Source organism: Sparus aurata, chromosome 21, assembly GCF_900880675.1.
Source record: "Sparus aurata chromosome 21, fSpaAur1.1, whole genome shotgun sequence".
In the NCBI taxonomy this organism is placed as follows: Eukaryota; Metazoa; Chordata; class Actinopteri; order Spariformes; family Sparidae; genus Sparus; species Sparus aurata.
This window is the reverse complement of record NC_044207.1, coordinates 29,856,236-29,879,022: the sequence shown is the minus strand read 5'-3', so window position 1 is coordinate 29,879,022 and position 22,787 is coordinate 29,856,236. Positions and strand designations below refer to the sequence as shown.

At 40.6% G+C, this 22,787-nt stretch overlaps 1 protein-coding gene across 7 annotated transcripts in view; it reads right to left on the bottom strand.

The window, feature by feature from the left end:
* The window catches only part of zmynd11 (zinc finger, MYND-type containing 11), a 30,510-nt gene extending 10,060 nt beyond the window's left edge, over positions 1-20,450 (bottom strand). For 2 of the 7 annotated variants that reach the window (XM_030402028.1, XM_030402030.1), the window contains exons 1-8: positions 20,217-20,450; positions 16,067-16,202; positions 11,949-12,108; positions 9,923-9,946; positions 7,304-7,339; positions 2,466-2,627; positions 1,766-1,843; positions 744-836 (exon numbers count right to left, since the gene is read on the bottom strand). In XM_030402028.1, the coding sequence (XP_030257888.1) occupies positions 744-836; positions 1,766-1,843; positions 2,466-2,627; positions 7,304-7,339; positions 9,923-9,946; positions 11,949-12,108; positions 16,067-16,197 (684 nt within the window). In that variant the 5' untranslated portion in view covers positions 16,198-16,202; positions 20,217-20,450. Of the gene's footprint in view, positions 1-743; positions 837-1,765; positions 1,844-2,465; positions 2,628-7,303; positions 7,340-9,922; positions 9,947-11,948; positions 12,109-16,066; positions 16,203-20,074; positions 20,187-20,216 lie in introns of those variants that run through there. The other 5 variants (XM_030402032.1, XM_030402034.1, XM_030402029.1 and 2 more) reach the window with 4 other exon arrangements.
* Positions 20,451-22,787: the final 2,337 nt, after the last annotated feature.

Below are 22,787 nucleotides of genomic sequence, written 5' to 3'. Positions count from 1 at the left end.
AGGTCCAGGAGAGGGCAGTGTACTTATTAACACACACACACACACACACACACACACACACACACACACACACACACACACACACACACACACACACACACACACACTCTGTCTCAAACACACACACACACTCTGTCTCAAACACACACACAGGTCTGGGCTCAGCTCCAATGTGTCTGGCAGAGGTTGGGTGTGATGCACCACTGACCACAGCACAGCAGAATGATGGCTGACACACACACACACACACACACACACACACACACACACACACAAATATGTATTTATTCATTATATCTATGTTTATATGTATTTAATTTTTGGAGTTTCCTTACTCATCTGTACCTTTGTATTGTTGAAACAGTCAAATTTCAATTAATGAAGTGAATAAATCAAATATAAATTATTTAAAAACAGATGATAAATGATGCATAATGCATAAATCCACATAGAAATAATAAAATCACATTTTAAGGGTTTCTTTAGTATCAAAGTAATCCAGTAGTTCATCCAGTCTGTACCTTCATGAGTAAATTGCAAAAGGATTTGCTAATAGATAATTTAGCAAAACTTTAAATTTTATTTTGCTAAAATGTCAATCTAGGCAAAAAAGTGTGGGCAGTTGGCAAGTTTTCTTTGCTGGAAAAAGAATGATAGGACATAAAAAGTGGATGGTTCCTTTAGGTCCAGTAAAATTAGATTTAATTGGACTTTCACAGAGTGACGCAGGGCTTCACGGTTACCTCCTGGATGTTCGTGACGTCCAGCGCAGTGTGGATCAGCCGTTTGTACATGGGATGTTTAGTGTCTTTGCCTTTCTTGTTCAGGTCCACTGCCTGCAATGTAGTCGAAGGATAACGATTTAATACCACGTCATAGAGAGGAGGAGGAGGAGGAGGAGGAGGAGGAGGCGGGTGTTAGATGGAGTAATGAAGCAGGGACACATGGGAGACCTAAAGCGATGGAGGCAGCGTGGAGGGTAAATGAGATGAGATTTGATACCGTCTTTTTTATAGGGAGCGGTGGGATGAAGGGAGACGGGAAGAGGAGGACAAGAGAGGTGGAGGATAAGTAATGAGATTTAACACAACTTTTATGGAGCAGAGGTTGGACAGGGAGGAGAGACTGAAGATAGGATCGAAGGAGATGAGCGAGCAACTGGAGAGCTAATAAATGAAAAGACAGAAGACGGCTGGTGTAATGGGAGGAGAATGAAAGGGATGTTGTTGTAATGAATACAGCAGACTGAGTGCAGAATTAAGGCCCTTTAAGTGCGACTAAAGTGGTAGAAGTTAAAGTTTAACCTTTCAAAACATTTCCCAGATTTTCACGACAAACTGGAATTAAAGAATAAGGCCTAGTACAAGTCGTCAAAAGCATTTAGTCAGGGCTGCAGGACAGAATCACTGATCAAAACATCCTGTAGTGTCAGAACGAGGCATTAAACTTATTCTGACTCAAATAAAAAATCAGCCGACATTCACTCTGCCAGCTGCAGAATAAATATGTTTCTTTGTCAATCTATAACAAGAATCCAGAGCCGCAGGGTTCAATAAGAAAAGGAACTCAAAACAAACAGAATTCACATCTCCATTTATAAAATCTAGACATCCGTAAAATGGTCAGGGTGAGCTTTAGTAAAATATTTACTAAAACATTTCTCCAGCAGCTGAACGCTGTTAAACAGATTCCATGGACAACATGATGTAGTGTCATAAATTTATGAAACATGGATCGCATAAATAAATATTTTGGCTGTTCTCACCCTCTCCTTCATACGCTGGACGATGAAGCGCAGGTATTTACTCATCTCCTGTTTGTTCAGGTTCTTCTTTTTACTCCCCTGCAGGATGGAAGAAGAGGAGGGATGGTGTGGAGGGAAAGAGAGGGAAACTGTTACAAACTGAATACGACATAAATTCAGCGTCCTCAGACACAATTAAAATATGCAAAGACACGAACCCGACAGTAGAAGTGAAGCTACAAATGACTGAAAGAGAAGAGATAAAGACTGAATCTGATTTCTTTGTGTATCAGGAACTGGTTGAAAAGTGAAAAACAATGAAGCATCTCTGTTTATCTTGCTGATAACACACTTTCAGTGAGGTAGCCATTAGTTTCCTGCTTGTACCAACGCTGAAACCAAGCCATCACCCAAAAGAGACAAATATTTTATTGATGTTATAAGTTGTGAATTCGTCATGTTGAGAATCGTTTATTTGCAGAGACCTTTATTTTTAAATTATAGTTTTGCAATTGAGTTGATTCTCACCCAGTATTTCATGCACCTGTGAGCTGTTGGACCATTTAAATCCTGCAATTATGAGTTTAAATCTAAAACCAAAGATGGACAGACATCACCGATTGTCTTTCCCTCGTTTAAATATACTCACTAGTCATTAAAAAGTATAAACACAACCTTTAAAAGTCTACACACACACACACGTCCAAGTTTGAGCACCCACCCTGCAGACGACACACTGCCAGTGGGATCCTCCATCTCTGGGCTTGAACTCCTCCGACAGACATTTGAGGTGATACACCCGGAAGCAGTTGTCACATGTGAGGACGTCGCCCGGTAGGTGACACTCGAAGCAGTACCAGTCGTGGCTCTCCGCCTCCCACTCCTGCAGGGAAGACACAGCAGAGCACAAGTTTGGTTGACCCCCCCCTCCAACCCGCCAACCACGGCAGGGGAGGAAAACAACTCTCTCCATCCTTAATTAGACTAACTCTCAGATTTATGATGACTCAGAAGATTAAAAGGTTGAATTAAAGGCTAAATACAAAAGAACTTGGCTGATCTTTTGGGAAAATGGCTGCAAAATATATAAAAATGTTCCAAAATGCAACAATCCAACAAGTCCTGGCACTGCACTGAAAATATCCGTTGACAAATTCAAGGAAGGTCGACCGAACAACTCCAGTTGATTGTGATATTTATGCGCACACACCATTTCATTGAAATTCTGCACGAGGCACTCTAAATGCAAATTGTATATATATAGTATTCACTGAAGGAAGAGTTAAGAAACTGAAGTGATTTTTGTGAAGCTAATTTAGTCACACTAGCCTCGTCGACAGCAGGTGGTGACAGAACGGAGTTCACAGAATTGAGCCAAAATGTTTCAAATTAAAGCTCTGAACCAGCTGAAAGGATCTTGGAAGAAAAAATGGATGAGAATAATAAAACTGCCCTTCTATAAAAAAAAATAATAATAATAATGTTGGGCAGCGAGAGGATCGCCCCTTACTGGTGTGAGGTACATCCAGGTTAAATATTGGAATTGTTTTACTGCCAAACACAATTTATTGACTGGGTGTCAGACCAGACAGGTACCTACGTGTACTATGCACGTACAACACTTCTGTTATCCATAATTAGTCCTTGTAAAACTTGTTTTTTCTCTCACTTTGCTTTATTGTATCTCCACTATACAATTTAGGTGAAAAACTTCACCTTGTCCATTCAAATTAAATGTCTTAAAGTTTCTCTTTGGATAATTACTGACTTACAGCGAAGTTTCTAAAGCACCAACTATCAACTGTCTGTCAAGTAACAAACATTGACGCTGATTTTCAGACTATTTTATTGAGCCCAGTTGCTGGTATACAATCTTAGCTGCTAACGTTTTCTACAAACCACTTATATGTCAAGTCTATCATTTTATATTATATGCTCATTAGCCGAGTTTCTAATCGGGGGGGTGTCACAGCGTAATCACAAACCAACGAGGCTGCCACACGGCCGACTGCAGTTTGACTCACACCACATAATATTTTTTTTAAAAAGGACACCTGGGGGCATTTCCAGCTGCTTTTGTGGTGACAAAACCAGGTGTTTTTTTGGCAACATTTCCAGCCATTAACAGCTATTTTGCATGGGGAGTTGGAACATCTCCTTCTGTAACTGTGGCACTGAACCAAATCAAGTGTCAACTTATCAAGGGCTAAATACAGCGTTGTGACAAGAGAGAAATATAAAACTCAACCTAATCGAACGTGAAGTTGAAACTTAAAGAAACGTTCAATTTGAAAGTGGTTTTGCAGAAACGTTCTTAGCTTATTTAATACATTTTAAGAGCTAAGACTTCATGAATTATCTGAGCCGGACAAGTTGGAATCCAACCTGATGACGGGCATCAAGAATAACTTCATTAAAATTATAAAGAAATAGCCGTCTTCTCACAGATGGTCTCATTTGCTTATGCAAGTCCTACAGAGGGGTTCACTACAAATTGAGACTGTTAAAAGTTCCTTGTAGTCTCAAAAACATCTAATTTTTAAGTGTGTGAATCCACCTCTGCAAGGTCGTGAATGAATGAGAGCGGGGCTCAAATTTGATGAGATATTCAAGGCGATCTTTTATCCTTATACACACGTTACAGCAGTCCTGCTTTGTGCTCATTTTCATTAACGGGGTTCAAGTGAAGGGTGCAGACAGGAAGTACAAACCGCAAAAAATTCAACTATTTATCAAATCTGTCAAGAGTCCAACTCCACCCACACACAGTCTGGACCGACTCGGTGGGGGAGAGCAGGAGAGTCGTGACTGACTGCCGCTCAAGAACAGCGAGCAAGAAAAACAGCACTTTAATCTCTTTGTTGATCTCTTCTCCATGTGTTCATGTGCTGTAGGCTGGGTTTGAACTGGAGCAAGCACACTACATTTAGCTTACAATCGCAGTGATGTCTGGTTCACAAGAGGGCTGCTCACCGCTGTGGTTTGTGATCACAGGAGAGCGTCTTATTGGAAGAGCATTTTCCTAAATAAACCCGATTCTTTTGTCTTTACACAGAGGACTGCAGCACGGTCTTCAACTCCAGGCTGGGGAATTTATAACCGAGTGCCTCCATCTGAAGCGAGGGGTGAAACAAAACCATAACACAACCATAAATAGTCATGAGGACAAAAGGAGTGAAGACAGCTCTGACAGTCACGCTGCCAGTGTGGCTGTTACACCAAAGACCCTGATCAGAAGCAGGACCTGCCGGGAGGAAGCACGCTACACTCTGAAATCCAGGGTTCCAGGCGCCTCGTGGCTCTTTTTAAAAGGATACTCTACAACTGGATTGCATTTTGATTCCTCTTTCTGCTTCCCCTGCCTGAGGAGGACCCAGCATGGGTCGAAATCGGGCCAAATCGGGATTTTGTTAGATCCCCTTACAAATAAAGGCTTTCTAACAACATCCTTGGCTGTGTGAGTGTGCCTGTAGTAAACCCACGCGCTACACGTTTTTATAAGACTGTGAGACACCTCACCAGAATCAGATATTCCTTAACCTTTAACAGTCCACAGGATGCTTTCCAGATGATTTGTATAAGTCTTTTAAGCCCTTTGTCATGCCAAAATGCCAAGATTGTCAGTTTCCAGGTTCTCAAACATTTCTGCTTTTCTCTGTTTTATATAACTGTAAATATATAATCTACACAACACATCTGAAGAGGTCAAATTCTAGCCTGACAAAGTCTATGTAGTCTTTGTATTCACAGTTAAACTAAATTGTCTTCCTGTATAAACAAGTGCGCGGCAGGACCATAAACCAGGTTTGTTGATTGTTGCATTTTTGGTCATTCTTTGGTTTAAACACTAAGTCGAGGTCATAATGAGATCATATTCTGCCTGTGAACAAACGACTGCTGTGTTTACGTATTCCCAACTTGAACTGAACTGAAGGGAGGAACATTTTTTCAGCATCCACAATTAAAGTCTAATCCAGGTGTGAAATCCATCCACAGATTCCTCAAAGGACCTCTAATTTTTAGAGCGTAAGAGATTCTCCACCCACGCAAACACTCAACGATATAAAACCGGTCCTCGAGTTCTGTCGAATGTCAACAGGCACTTCACTATTGTTAGACTGTCTGATGAAAGACAAGTGGCTGACTTCAAAAGGCTGGAGCTCTTTGCGCCAAGGACACAGTGTCTGTGTTTTCTGCAAAGTGAGTGCCGACAGGAGTGTGTACAGATTTGGGCGAACAGATATCATTACAGCGACATTATGTTTGAGTACTAGCGAGGGGAAAAGAATGCTAAAATAACTGCAAAACATTAAGTTTTTAGTCTGTGCCAAGGCAAGATATTCTGATAAAACTGGGCTGAAACAAGTTCAAGGACATTTAATCCCTCACATTTACCAGTACAATCAGGAAGAATCTAAAGAAAGGAAGCAAGAAAATCAGTTTTTTGGGTTCCAAATCACAGACTCCTCTAAACATCCGTGAAATACCTCTGTGCTTTTTGGAGGGAGAAATGGGCCTCGACTTGAAAGCTGCCAACAAAGGCAGGGACTTGGGTAGTGATGGAGGAGGAGCTGAGGCAGTCAGAGGGTTGGCTGCCTTTAGCCATCTCCTCGCTGCCTCCCTGCTCTGGTGAACAGCTCTGCGCTGTCAGTGTCAAGCTGGGACACGCCAGAGAGCCGAGCGAGGCGCAGCAGCGGGGTTAGCGTGCCTTTTAATGACCTACACAAAACAACTCCACAGCTCGTCTCCACCACCTGCTTCTTTTAGAGGTGAACTGGCTTCACCTGCAGTCGGATGTTTGCTTTAGAACGACTAAAATCACACTTTTGTGGGTTCTACTAAGATTTCTACAGATTGTTGTCTTATAGAAATCTACTCCGATGGACGTTTCTTAACTAAATTGAAGATTTTGGCTGTTTGCACATTGAGGCTATAAGCGCTTGGTTGATATCAAATCGAGTCATAATTATATCCTATATCAACGCTGGACGACATGGCCTTGAGATGATATTTCTATATTTTTAGGGTGTTGTGATGCACAATAAATATCTTGAAAATCACTTCATTAATGCTCAGACTGGCCGACAAAATCAAATGTCACAATATCTTTTACCTTGACATCGATTTCACAACAGTATTGTAGGGATGACTATTGATACTTTGACAAAATACTAACAAATTATCACCTGTTTTGTGTTTATAATGACTAAGTTGCTAAGTAAGCCGAGTATCAGAACAAGTCGAACAGTCTGGTAAGTTCAGAAAAATGTAATGCAGACTTTAAAACCAGGAAAAGACATCACAAGAAATTCTAAAGATGGTTAAAGTCTCATATCACATCATTTAAATAACAATATATTGCCCAGCCGTATCCTACAGATTTAACTTTTACTACGTACCATTTGAGGGTCAGGGTGGGCAACATGGATAAAATACTCTATCACGGTACAAGTCATTATAAATCAAAATATCATTATATAGTCTTAGGCTTATTTGCTAAATACATTCCTGGCAGATCAAATCACATTGATGCAAAATCATATAAAAGTCCAGTATTACCACAACGTTCTCCTGCTCAGTGTTTTGCAACATTTCCTATGAATTTAAAGAGGAGAAGACAACATGGTATGGTAAAATATATTACAGAACAAAACTATCATAAATGTTTTATGGTAACGCAGCATGTTTCATCTTACTGGCCACCCAGTAATCGACAACACATATTAAATATAGCATTTACTTTGCACCTCTCTGCTTCTTACCTAAAGCTTAATGTTTAGTTTTTTACGAGTGTATGAATTGTTTATGATGTAAGAGGAGGTGGTTTATATTTTCCAACAAGCCCACCTCCACTATTCATCAGAGAGCATCACACAAACAAACTGCAGTCACTAAGGACGGTGTAAAGATGAATACAGATTTCACTCAAGTGCGTCATAATAATGGGTTAGTAAATTAAATGAAATAATGTGTATTTGGCCGCTCTTTTTATAGCGCGTAAGCCGTTACTGTCAGAGTGCATCAACACATCATGTTCACTGTCATGCATCACAAGTGCACAGATTAAAACATTAGTTGAACCAACAAACTTTCTAACTATCAACAGAGCATCCAACTGTTTAGCTGAGGTTACGTATTCACGGATAGAAGGTAATCATTGGGGGTAAGACCTGGATTCAATCCAATCTGACCTGAGGCGGTGCATTTTTTTTTTTAAACACTTGCTTTTAATGAATTTGAATTCTGTGATCATTTTAAACGTTATGATCAGTGTGTAAAAATGTGTTTGAGTAAATATTCCTGAGGTCAACACAAGGACACAGCACATGCCAGCTGGATTGAATCCAGGCACCTGCAGAGACGGGATCACCTCCATCTAAGAAACAGTTTCAGAGTGCTTCTCACATTCAAACTCTGTCCACTGAGCGACTGCTAACCCGAAAGAACCAGTCGGCTGTGTTACTAGCAGCAGGCACGGAGAAAACTAAGGTAGCACATACACACAAACCACAACCTCCCCTCCTTCTTGCTCTCCGCCTCTCCACTGTTTCATCAATCAAATGAAGATTAAAAAAAAAGGAAAATAAGCATGCCAGACAGAAGTTAAGAACACGGCAGAACACACCCCCTCTGAGGAGAACTACAACTACCAAGACCAAAATACTACAAACGCACAGATGCTTGCTACCAACCTGCGGCTATGCTTGCATTGCTTGTTATCTCATGTTACAATGGGATTCAATTAAGCAAACACTGTTAACTGTTACTTACACTTGATATTTGACTCTAGTCGGCAGTGTTTGAATGAAAAGGACTGGACGCAGCTTTGAGGAGGCCTGTCGCGACTTTTAGTTGGACGATATTTTCAACATGCGTCTTTTCAGAGAGATTTAGTTTTGAATATAATATGACATCCTGCCCGTTACTTGACAGAAACCAGACCAAATTTGTTTTACTAGCGTCTTATATTACCTCATTATGACTAAAAGTTCATATAGACATAAACATTTTCTAGTTAATTTTTTTAACCTGTGAGAAATTTGAGCTCTTGTGAAGTCTGAACTTTCACAACACCGGATATATTAGTTGTGATAAACAATATTATAGTCATTCTAAGACCACTTTATGCCACTACAATGATAATATTATAGCATGATAATATAATGACCAACTTTTCAAGAGCAATAACAAAATATTTTAATTATAAAAGTCAGACATTAGAATCTTTTAATTCTAGGCTACATCGTGATAAACACAGTTTATCTCAATATTGAGAAATCTTTTCAAAAAGCCTTTCATAAACACAAGGACTGGACAACAAGATTAAATGTTACAGTCCCAATATCAATACTGCGACAATATTATGTGTATTGTGACTATTAGTACTTTAACAAAATATTAACATCAGATTTATAATAAGTAATCATCATGCAATAGTGAAGCCTTTAAAACGAGGAAGCGATGACCAAAATCTATGTCGACATACAGCATGTAGCCCCAAATCTCCATAACAATCTTATAGTGATTATAAGAAGTCGATGAGATAAGTCGATAATGTGACGATCGTGACAGGCCTCGCTTTGAGCTGCACCAAATGAGTATTTGTGTTTTTAACTCAAGCAACGGCACATCCGTAGATAAGTAGCGAGCACACATTTCATCAAGATCACTGATCACTTCCACAAGAAATTTGGCCACGTGTTCACAGCGCTGCGATGGACTTTCATGAAGCTTTTTACAGTTTAACTGAATAACAGCGAATAGCTTCTGGCAGTGTGTTAATACAGTGCTGTAGGCCTGCATGCAGAGACATTTTTCAAATGGAAACCTGATATGGTTTCAGCTTCCACCTTGTGTTTTAATTTCATTTCAGGTGCAGCGAGCAGACTCGATCACAAGCATTACGTAGTGCAAGACGACTGAATTTCTCGCCACTGGCACTGAAAGCCTCCCGCGTAATTTTAATACAGCCCACAACCTGTGCACTAACCAGAACGTACGTGTACGCTGTTTAGTTTATCTGCAACCTGCATAAAAAGATTCACTCAAATCCCTGACTGCACTGCATGTGGCAGAACCGATTTCTCACAGAATGATGTTAGTTGAGAGGGGGGAAAAAATGAAGTGATCGAATGAAGAACAAACCCTGAATTTGAAAAAGAACAATGCAGCCCTTACCTTGCTCCCCTCGGCTTTCGGCTCCTGTGATTGCAAGTGATTCAGAGAGTAGTGTTTAAAAGTCCTGCTGCTAAAACGACCTGAGCTCCGCTGGACAACAGTGTCATGTCCTCAGAGACCAACAGATTTTTATAAAAACAGATCGTGTAAATATTGTGTGACGCGTGATGACGCCACACAGTACAGACATAAACTATGAAATTTAATTCCCCAATTCATATGCTTTGTTCATCAATTTTCCTGCCATGATTTCATTTAAAATAATGTAAGTTGAGTCAACTGGTACATGCTTTGTTTGTATGTTTGCATGTATGTATACGTATGTTTGGAGAGAACTACTACAAATGCGAAATAAATGAGTATAAAGCCTTTTGTGGCTCCAGAGGAAGCTGCATGTAATTAATATCCTCCAGTGATGTCCCATACTACATTACCCACAATGCAACTTAACCACTGAGTGCTATCAGTGGATGCAGTTTATCAGATTTCATTACAGGCTTTGTACTTCTTTTTTCCACACATGTAGTCGTACTCCCCTGACCTGTAAACACACATTACTGGTATAAAATTGGAGGAGTTAAACTTTAAGCACACTATCTCCCGTTAGAGCAAAGAAAAGATGACTATCCCATCATATTATTATTATTATTCTGATTAAAATCACATCACTTATATTCTGTTTCTCCTGCATGATATTTCACTACTGGTGCTCATGTAATTTAATGGGTAAAACATAGCAGATAGTGTAAGTACCCTGGTGCAGAAAGCACTGGGATTAAAGCAGCCACCAAATACATGTTAATGCCACTTGCACAGTAATCCATTAAGTGCTCTTTGCGTTACGAATGGTAAAAAGGCACGAGGGTTCTCCCCAGGTAGTGCTGATACACTGTGAAATGACAACTGAAAGCATCACTACACTGTGAACTGCTGCTCACAGCTAACAGGGGAAATAACAGAAAATGAAAACAGCAACTTCATGTGAAAAAAAGAAAAATGTAATATCACAGCGTTGCACCGCAGTGTGTGTGTTTTGACGTGTTTAACGGCTGGTTGCAGTTATGTACACAGAGAAGTAACCACTGAAGTACCTGATTTGGTGGGAATATCACTTTTCTACCTCTCCTGTTAAGCTACTACTCAATCATCCTCAAAGCACAACAGTTATATCTGCTGCATGTAGCGTCTGCGTGCTGCGTCTCTGTTAACACTGTGTTCACACTGTGAGCAGCGTGACAGATGGGTGGTTACATTCTGATCCCACAGTCTGTGAGGTGGTTCTCAAACAGGGCTCGTGTCGTAGGTTCATCACTCAAGTGTTTCCCACATACAGACTTGATCGAAGGAGGCCGTCCAGGTGTATTTAGCTACCAAATTTAGCATTTTTTTCACTTTTTAGAAAGTCATTAAATACCAACCATTTGCCTTTAATGTATTATTGTGTTTTAATTATGCAAATGGAGAGATTTTGTATGATAATGCAAGTCTGGCTGTAGTCTACGGGGAATTTTAAAACGGAGAAAAAAGATCAACTTTAGAAGGTGGATCGCTCGCACATACTCACACCTTTAGAGCTGCCAACAATCTTTTACTACTTTTATAATTTATAATTGTTTGAGTGATCTTTAAAGCTAAAATGTCAGACCAATCAATGATGGTTTTCTGCCCTTCACTCTGTCATACACTACCTGTATACTGGATATCTTTCAGTTTTGGTCAGAAAACAGAATTTGAATGTCATCATCAGGTATTTGTCACTGAGGAAGTTGTTTTCAAACTTTTTACGCTTACTTAAACATTCAGCTGTTTGGGAAACGTTGTACTTTATATGATTTCTTTTAAAAAGCTGCCCACAATGTGAACACAGGCACCAACAGAATTCTACTGTTATACTTGGAGAGAGACACCAGACGAATACCGAACATAAAAAAGGATAAATCTGCTCATTTTTCGGTGACTAACAACTGAATCTAGATTCAGGATTCATTGTTCAGTGCTGCTTGTGTTAGTAACCCATCAGACTTACCATCTCGTCCCCAGGCAGCCAGTATCCCTCCTGCTCGATGCCGGCCTTGGAGCCCTTGCAGCCAACAGTCAGGGTCTCCACAACGAGGCCGTCCTTCACGGCCAAACTCAGCTGTCTGGCAGTCTCCTTCGGGTGCATGCCAAACACACGGCTCAGGTACCTGAGCAGGTGGAGATTGAGGAGTAATTGAACAATGTGCAATGGCAGCAGTGCTGATTGTAGCTATTTTTTCAATGCTATCTGTACATGGATACCTCAACGGAAAACCTACAACTTAGATTAGTGCTGCTGTCATAAAACTGAAAGTTTAAAAAGGTTGTTTATGAGTCAAGTAAAGCTCAGAAGCATTTACATCACAGGGAACCAGCTCTAATAACGGTGTACATGATCATCACTCAGAGAGCTGAGAGAGAGATGCTTTTTTTTTATACGGTCTTAAAATTACTCTCTGCTTGTAATTTTCCACCAACAATACCCCAACGCTCTATAAACTATATTTATACTACCCAGGAAACAGATTAAAAGATACATGTGGTTCAAAATTACAAGCAGAGACAGTCTTTCTCATCTACTTCCTCCTCTGTGTTGCTCCCACATTTTCCAGTTTGGGAGCACAAGCGATTCAGATAATGGCCCACTTGATTCCTGCAGCCGCCTGCTGACTGGCGGTGAACTGCTCGGAACAAGGTCATGTATCCTCCACCGTGGCAGTCGGCCAACGAACAGAATATGTCAGTGGGGAATCAGGTGAGAGTCTGTATTTACCCCTGAGTTACAATGGAGAGGCCTACAGCGTGTCTGCGAGGTGAACACAAGTCAGATGGGATTACTTAAACCAAAGATCCTGAAACCAGAGTACCAGAGAACGCTGAGGAGGTTTTAACCAGCATAAAGGAAAGGAAACAAGGACTATTAAATGTACCAGACTGACATTTTTATCTTTAACTTTTACTCTTACTCTATATTTAGAGATCATTTTGACAGGTTTCGATTGGGGCATGATTCACGTTTAGGTGGGAATGATCAGTTGTGCATTATTATTTTCATTTTACCCTGAAAAAAAAATAAAAATCATAATGATGTGACTTTTGTTGAGTTTTTAACCACACAAACATGTTTTCTCTCATGTAAAGAACAGATTTGTCAGCCACATCATCTCTGACGCACTACAGTTCTTCATTATGAGGACGTTTGTTCACACATTTTAGATAGAATTTTGATCAATTGTGCAGCCCTGGTTGCTTAAAATTAAATTCACAACTTTAATCTGTGTCTATTTGTGGTAAAGTGCTGAGAACATTTAGTTTTAACACAATCTGGGCCCTTACATGGACAAAAATCTAATAAAACCTTCCAGAATTACAACGCTGCATTACACATATTAAGTTAATTAAGTTATAGGGTGGGCAAAATAAAGATTGCTCTCATATCCTAAATCGTGTCTAATTAATCACCGTCACTAAGGGAAACACATCAAGGGTTTCCAGCAGAGAAATCACAGGTATACAAGTAAGAAGTTCATTAAATATGCATTCAAATAAAATCCAAGGCACAAAACTAATTTGATCATTACATTCGACAAAACAAAAAACTGATCGATTTAAATGTAAATAAAAGTAAACCTGAGAATGTCCACAAATGTTACAGTCGTTTAAACACATACCAGATTTAGTAAATAAGCAATTAGCTGGGTTCATCATTAACTAATTGATTTTAAGCAGCCTGACCGCTGTGGCTGTGACCCTGTCGTACAAGGAGATTACATTTCCAGCCATGTGAGAGAGGGCGGTTAATTATTCTCCTCTGCTGCCTCACCGACTTCACTCTCGTCTGAATTCAACAAAACCAAACTCATCACCCTTTCGAGCCACAAAGGCCGCTTGGTGAAATTAAGCTACACTGGGACTGGATATGTTGGGGAGGTGGAGAGGTTTGGTTGTGCACAGCAGGAGAGCCGGGGCTATCCTTTGCATGCCGCTGCTCCGTGTTGCCATGACAACAGCCGCTCACCGCCAGTATTAATTTGGCAAGCGGCCAGCCTCAAGGTGCTCGCCAACTTGCCGTATGAGACGTGCTAAGTGTTTCATTTAGTCTCCGCCGACTGAGAGGAACGACAGATCAGCGAGGTCCGCCACGGATGATTTGTCATCGATTTAGCAGAGTTTGAACGATGTGAGATTCCCTCCGCAGATACGATAATCACGGTTAAAGCACCACGAACCCAAAACTCTGAGTCCAGACGACATATGATGGCTGACTTCATGGCAAGAATCACAATGAGAGAACAGCGGCTGAAGAATGTTGCTCCAACTATTGATCGCTGCCAGGCCTCAACTGAACCGCTGCAAATCATCATCATCGCCAAACAATTAGGTCATTCGGCAGAAAACTAATCAGCAACTATTTTGATGATTGATTACACAGTTGGCCGTTTAATCGAGCTACAACACCATTTCAAATGTATATCTTCGTGTTTTGGACAGTGTTTTGGACAAAAAGAGTATGCTGAAGTCGCCACTTTGGACATTTTCCACTATTTTCAAAAGAAAAAAATAATAGTCTACTAGAATTCTCCTTCACAGCCTTATATCGAGGGAACATAGGCTACAGATTATGAGCTTTTTACTACTAATTTCAGCGCAAAGATGAGCAACCACTGACCAGGAGCAGACAAATAAACCAAAGGCAACATAACCTATAGTGACTCCTGTGAACAAACACGAGTTCAGAGTTGAATCAAAGAACGGATCTACGCAAAAAGAACACAACTTTTTTAATAATGGACTCATCAGTATATGTCGAAACGAGAGATACAGAAAATCTTTCCTGCCACATGCCATCACACTGTTCAATAACAGCTAAAAGTCTGGTCATAACATACAGTCTCTACGCACCTCATGTGTTTTTATGCTCACTGTAACTTATATTTTATTTTGCACTACAATACTGCTTATTTATACATAATACATGTTACTGTCTCTGTGTGTAATGCTGCGGCTACACTGCAATTCCCCAGCTTGGGATAAATAAAGTATATCTATCTATCTATCTATAAGTTATCAACATTTTATCAAGCAAAGGTGTCAAAGCTTCCAGATTTTCAAAGGATGTAAACTGAATATATTTAGGTTTCACATGTGAAAGAAATCTATTTATTTTAAATTGGAGTCAATTTGTGATGGCATTTTAATTCTTCTTGTAAATGTATAAACTAAATGATCAACTAAATTTCAAAAAATGAATTGATAGACTGACAATATACATATTTAGTTGCAGCGCCACACAAACAAAAATTATAGTAATCTATTTGCGTTATTCAGTTATAGATTATGGAGATTTAACTTAAAAGTAAGTTATGTCTTTGTTTAAAGAGCTGCAGACAAATGTCACCATGCGTAATTTCATTAAAAAAAACAAACAAACAAACTTGGAAATGTTTTACGTGGCACAAAATGTCTACACTGCAGTGGGTTCAAGTGATTACATGTCTGTGTGTGACGCCGTGTGTTTCCCCTCAGGTGCTGTAACCACCGAGCTGCTGATCTGAATCACCTGAAACACTTCTGAATAGGGAGCTTCAGGGAAAACCTTGAGGACACGTAAGCAGCAACCACAAACTCGCCGACACAGAGGCTCCAAAACAGGCTCAGTAATGTTTTACAAGTCAGATAAAGATCCTTGTAACAGCGCAATGCATATGAGTGGGCCAGGATTCATCACATTTACTCATAATGAAGAAATCTCATTGGTTTCTCTACTCTGTTCTCTGTTTTTCCTGTCGCTTCGACTTCAACAACCCCGCAAAAAACACACTCGCTGTGAAAAGTGTTTTCAGTGAGCTCTGTGGATTATCCAGAGCAGTCTGGCCATTGTTTCTAGAGGGAACGCACGGCCGCTGAGTTCAGTTTTCAGCGCTGTGAACCCCAAATTTAAAAAAATAAATAACACCCCAGCGACAGTTGTTGTCAAATTCTCAGCACATAACATCAGAGCTACCTGCATGTTCACACAGAACTCTGGCTGACTGGTTTTTATAAAGCTTGTAAGTATCAATAACAGCATGGTGTGAACGTTAAAGACACACACCATCATCTCTGTCCTATCTGTGGTGAACTTACTTGGAGATCCTGTCCATGTTTGCAATTTGTTTCTGGTTGCGGATGACCTCGATGGCCGCCCACACATACTGGACCACCTTGGGGTCCGCCTGCCTCTTCTTCACCACACGTGACATGATTTCCTTATTCATCACAACTGTGGGAAAACAAGATAAAAAAATATATATATAAATCAGCAGATGTGCTTTCTTTTGTTCCGTAAATGAAAAGCAGGTTTAAGTGTACTTGAAGTTGTCACAGAAGGAGGAAAGGAAGACAACACGACGGCAATTTGCAACACATTTTCTGCAATTGCTCGGAAATATCTACGTGTTTACACGACACATCTTAACAGAGTTGTGGAATATTAAATCATCCATCTCTGCTCACTATGTCTGGGCCTTTTTTTACACTCAGGTGTGCATAATCTACCGGTGTGAGATGTGATATTATCGATTATCTCATCGGTACTGACCACGAGAAGCAGAAATGATTGGTTATCAGCTTCAGCTGAAAGAATTCCGTATCATGAATCTTTAGAATATATTTTAGAAAAGAGAAGAGGGGTTCCTGTTTGGAAGCAAATCTCTACTGAATACTTTTCTGGACGAGGGAACCTACTCAAATCAAATGATATGCTCATCCATACTGTGCAGGATCCCTGAGAAAAAACAAAAACCTAAGGTAACAAACCATTTGTCCAGGACTTTCAGATCCAGCTCTGATGTTTACATGTTGGTCTGCAGACAACAGAATCTGTCCAGACTTGCGGTGGAGGACTTCCTCGAAAGAAAAACTCCTTCTACAATCATGTTATTTGAGCTCCAGGCTTCAGAGAAAAAAAAACACCAAGCTGATGTGTGCTGAGGTTATTTCATGGAATCCAACATCTAATCCTCCTTGACCATATTTCTAAACTCATCACTGAATCATCCCCAACTCATCTGAATCAACCATAAATATGAGTCAGTGTTGATAACATCAGTGGAGAAGTATTTATACCACCACTACCTTGTTGTCATTCTTAATACCTCATACAGATTCCCTCGATGCCACGAGGATATCAAAACAAACATCAGAAAATGTCAGAAGACATTTGACTGGGAAACCTCAGAGAGACCTTCAAAAGGTTCTGGATAATACTGGCCTGCCTCTTTACTGTGGCGCACAGGCCTGGCTCTGCCCGAACATCCTGAGAAATTCAAATCCAATTTTATGCGGTCCTCCTCCTAACCAACCGTGAAACTTAAGATGTCACTTTCATAAATCACAGCCAGAAGCTAACCATAGTAATGCTCAGAATGTCACCGAGGAAGGCTCTTGGCTTTAGTGCACTTTGTGGTAGAGGAGGCTGCGACAGATGTCGAGAGAGAATCCACTTCACACATTTCTCATGAGTGCGTGCATTTTGGCGCAGCGTGAAATAATTGCCGTAAGAAAAAAATCCGTCTATTTGGTGCTGAAAGCCAATTAACCAAAAATAATGCAAATGAAGCTTAAAATCAACACAAAGCATGTGGACAGGCTCATAAAACAGGCAAAATGCAGGATGTAGTATATTGTCTAGGAATGTAGTGGATCACATGTCGGTGGTGTTTGATATAAGATTTTTAGTAATTATATTTTATATTTCTGCTCCATTTCAGACTGGCCTGAGGTACATAAATATCATCCGGATGCATCTGATACTAAAGCTGTAAGTCAGGACAACCTAAAGCGATCTTGTTACCATCTGGACTTCTCTAAATGTGACTGAACTGTCTGTCTCTATTAGATTTGTTTTTGGTTTAAAAAATTTTAGAAAGAAACCATGCAGAAAAGAAAATGACTACATTTACCCATCATTTTCAGACATCACCAAACCTGGATTTTCTAAATGAATGAGCAGCCGCACTGAACACAACAATGTGGTTACCACATGATTTCTTCACTGATGTGAAATTAAAGGCTTGTGCAGTGTCTGCCCAAAAAGCAGAAGTGGTACTGTTGACTGAAATGGCGTGATTACTTGGATGCCAACACGGAAACATTACAATTTTTTTCCTACACTGTGTATTTCAGGGCTGCAACAGTTCATTCATCTGCTGATTCTTCTCATGTTTAATCAGCAAGTCGATAAAATGTACAAAAATAGTGCAGAATGCTCATCATAATTTCCCCAAACCAAAAAAAAAAAAACATCTTCAAATGTCTTCTTTTGTCCAAACCAACAGTCCAAGACCCCAAAACTCTTCATTTATTGATATTAACAACAGCGGAAAAAAGCAAATGCTCACATTTAAGAAGCTGGAAGCAACAAATGCTTACACACATGCTTGAAAAATTACTAATCCATCAATTTACTAATCGTTGCAGCTCTAATTTAGGTGTCAATGGTGCACAGTAACTTCGCAGAAGAAAAGTTTTCAACCATCATGGCTTAAATCGCCACTCTTGGTTAAAAGGTAAATTTGCTCAAAAGTTAAAAATTCAGTCATTACCTCCCCGCCTCCATGCCAAAGGAAAGCAGGGTTAAAGTTCGTAGTCCACAAAACATTTTTGGAGTTTCTGAAACTGGAGTAGATGGGGATGTGTATTTAAAAGTCCCAAAATCCCAAATTAATTTGATCATGCCCTTTTTGTTTTTTTTAAAGATGATGAATCCTCACTGTAGTACACATCTCAGGTGAGGTGGGTGTACAAGCTTGACCATGTCTCAGGGCTTAAATGTATTTATTGTTTTTCACATTTTAAAACAAGTCCCCAGCAACTTCTGTTGTTTCAGGAAAAGGCTGCAACATCCGTAAAGCTCCACAAATGTTTAGGAGGATTTGCAACCTCACCTGACTTTCCATCAGCATGGGGGGTGAGCGTATCCTTTAAGAAAGCCACAATGAGTGTGAAATCAACCTAGTAATTACATTCAAAGAGAGAACAGGAGCAGTGAGGTGACAGTGAGTAATGTGAGCTCCCCTATTGTGTGTCAAGTGCAGTCGGTGTGAAAGAGAGCCACCTGTGCCATGTTGCCAAGCATGGCCACCTCAGCCCTCCCTCCTCCACATGTGCCTCCTGTGCTGGCATGTGTGCAACCCAGACACCTTCTGTCTGGCACCCTGCTGCGGGCCTGCACCTCCGTCTCCAGGCAGCTCACACCGACACGATGACAGGACGGTGCTCCTGCAGGCCAACGTGCCCCCCGATCAATTAGACAAGGTGTGCGACACTTGAGCCCAATTAGCAGACAGACAGCTCAGGTTGAGAGGGTTTAGAGGCTCCCAGGGTAAACAAAGAGACAACACAGCGCTGTTGTTCCCCCCTTTCAGAAAACCTGACATCCCTCCAAACGTAACCCCACATAACGAATCACCCCTGTTAAATATGTTATCACTGAATTCACCTATGATAGTCGCACAGGTGTGAAGGATGCAGTGCTGTCAAAACATTTTAGCATCTGCCATTCACCGTTAGCCGGCTAATAGCAACCAGATTGACAACCGATAAGAGGAGAGCAAAAGGCCCGTTCTATCACATAAGATATGGATTATCATATTGTAATTGAAAACACATCAACAAATGTACTAAATGGATCGTAGACTAAGCACCACTGGTACATCTGGTAACAAAGAAGGTAGCAGTGGAAGGCCACGGGCATACAAGAAGCTGATGTTAGCGTTAGCTGACGTTATTAGCATGCTAGCTAACTGACGCTTGTCAAGAGGAAAAAGGCCGATTTAACTCGTTTTAAATAACTTAAAGCATATAATTCACATCACTCATAAGTTGACTACTAATAAAAAACCCTGAACAAACACGTACAATTAGTGGTTGGCTGGCAGGGGGCTATCGTGAGGACTTCATTTTTTGTTAGCGCTGCTAGCAAACTGTTACGCAGCTAGCTGGCTGCTTGGAAAACCTAAGCTAGCCAACTTGTCAGCGAACCCAGACATGGTTCACGACCAAAGCGATAAGACAGAAGTGTTTCTACAATACACGCAGCTCTATCCGTCGTCACAGAACAGCAAAACCCCAGTCGGCTAACATGCTACCTACTCGTTTGTTTTGGAGGGCGCCATGTTCACAAGCCTCCATCACGGGATAGGAACGGCAGCTACTGCTAGGCTAACGGTAGCTAGCCGCAGTGTTGTCATTGAGCGTGTTGCCGTTTTCACACGAACACGGATCAAAAACTCACCTTTGCTACGGTGTCGCTAACACACAGCGCTGCAGGAAAATCCGCGAAGGATCGAAAGCGAAGGCCGCTTACATCCGTATTTCTTCGGGCTAAGTTGAGGCTGCGGATGGTGGTTTTGTGTCCAGCTTTTTGGCCACAGTACAGCAGAGCGCTGAGGTAAACACAGGACACGGAGCCGAGTCGAGCCGAGCTGCTGAGGCGGAGGAGGGAGAACTCTAGTGGTGGAATCCGGCTCACTGCACCTCGTACCTGGGAGCCGCACACCGGGATTAAAGGGGCCGCGTTCCAACATGTCAATATGAAAACTTCTGCTATGGCCTATTTCCCCATAAGGTCAAAGAAAAACATTTTAAGATCATTCATAAGATCTAACCGGTTGCAGAATTTCTTAGAAGAAGGTTCAAATTTGTAGTGGACCCTTTATTTTTTATGCCCTGCGTCCATCCTTTGACATTTCTCTTAAATATATATTTTATATATATTTCAATCTTAATTCATCTACCTCTGATATTATTAACATAATCATGGGTAAATATCATATTCACTGTAGCAAATGGAGAAAAAAAGCAAGCTCTACTTTACTTGGTTTATAAATTATTTTAAATTATTTTTTGCATCACTTAAAACAATACCTTCTAGCAAAATTCAGAGAGAGATTTATAGTAGGGCTGTCAAACGATTAATTTTTTTAATCGCGATTAATCGCATTTTGTCCATAGTTAACTCGCGATTAATCGCAAATTAATCGCAATTTTTTTGGCACATTTTTTTCTGTTCTAAATGTACCTTGATGTATTTTTTAATGTTCTTAATACTTTTAACAACATAAGAAAGGGCAAATATGCTTGCATTATGAACATTTTTGGCGGGGGGGGGGGGCTCTCTGCATCTGCCCTGTGTTTGGCTTGCAAGTGATATTTGAGACTCAATGTACTTCGATGGTAAGTCATTTCATGTCGATAGTAGGCCTACATGCAGATAACTTTTGTCCTATCGACCGAACCATCTGGCTGTTTCGAAAGTAGTTTGCCGTTCATACCGTAAATGACCAAATAATATACGGGTTTAAATTATCCACAGGGTCCCTTTAAACGCCGGTGCAGATGTATATTTTGGTAAATAACCGCCGGTTCCAAATAAATGTCGGGTCTAATTTTTTATTTTTAAAAAAATTAAGGAAGAAGAGGTGTCCACTGACACTGCACGTTTTTCTTCTTCGCCTTTTTCACGCAGTGTGCTGCTTTCTGTCAGTCAGTATCACACTGATGATCGCCATGGCTCCGGTGCAGCAAAACAATAAAAAGTACCACTTGAAATTCAAACTTTCTGTTAAAATATGCAGAGGAAAACTCGGGAGAAGCAGCCGCTAGATGTTTCTCTGTCGACCAGAAGAGAGTGAGAGAAACGGAGCTTGAGCGTCTGTCCGAGGAGGACATCAACAGGGCCAGGCTGCCTGCTGGAGGGAGGAAGAAGGCTAGCGAGGAGACTGAGATAAACATGCGGGGATGAGTTATCAGCAAACGGGCACGCCACGAGAGAGTGTCCCACAAAATGATCAGGACGATGGAGAAACAAATGTCCGCCACCGTGAGTGACAGCAGAGATGAGGAGTTTGCAGCGAGTGCTGGTTGGCTGAATCGTTTCCTCCGCCGCAACAACTTCACTTACAGGAGGATGCCAGAGAATTCACCGAGAAGCTGGAGAAGTTTGTAATGTTTTCATCCAGGATTATTGTGAGGAAGGAATTAAACGCCTGACCCAAATTGCCTTTTGGTCTGTTAAGTGATTGAAACAACTAAACCCCCCGGCTATTATTTGGTATTTTACGGTAAGTCCTTTCTCCATTTCCTCACTTTTCAGTCCACCGTGTTTTTCCCGAACCGCCAACCCTGCTGCATCTTCTTCTGATTCCCTTTCTGCCACCCTCTGGATCAAGACTACAGGTGCCACTGACGGCCGTAAATCTTTCAATGCGCGTTTTGTTTTTTGTTTTTTTATACCGAGCGTTAATCGCGCGTTAAAAAAATTAACGGCGTTAAGAGCGTTATTAACGCGTTAACTTTGACAGCCCTAATTTATAGCAATATATCTCGCTTCTTACTGTTTTGAAATGTACTCCTTTATTTCATGGTCTTAACAGGTGATTGGAAAATATTTACTTTTTTACCATGTGTACCTTGTATGAATCCCCCTTTATCTGTTTTGTTTTTTAGTTTTTAGTTTTCTCTTCTGGAAGGTTGCGGTATTTTATTGTATTGCTTATGTTCTTTCCTCTACGAGCCTTTATGGTTGTGGTACGTTCAATAAAGAAAATAATTTTTTTTTTTTTAGCATGTCACGGTCTTTTCATGCTGTCGAGTGTCAAAGTCTGAGAAACATACAGGTTAGATGGTAATATGGCTGATTCCACACAGTCACCAGGGATGTTGATCTTTAATCGATTAATCACTCATTTTAACTGTAAAAAATGTTAATAAGTGCTGCGCGAAGAAAATACTGGCTGTAAAAATGTCGTGAACTGTGAACTGTGAACCTGAACTTGAACTTGTGGAATGAAGACGACAAGAAAAG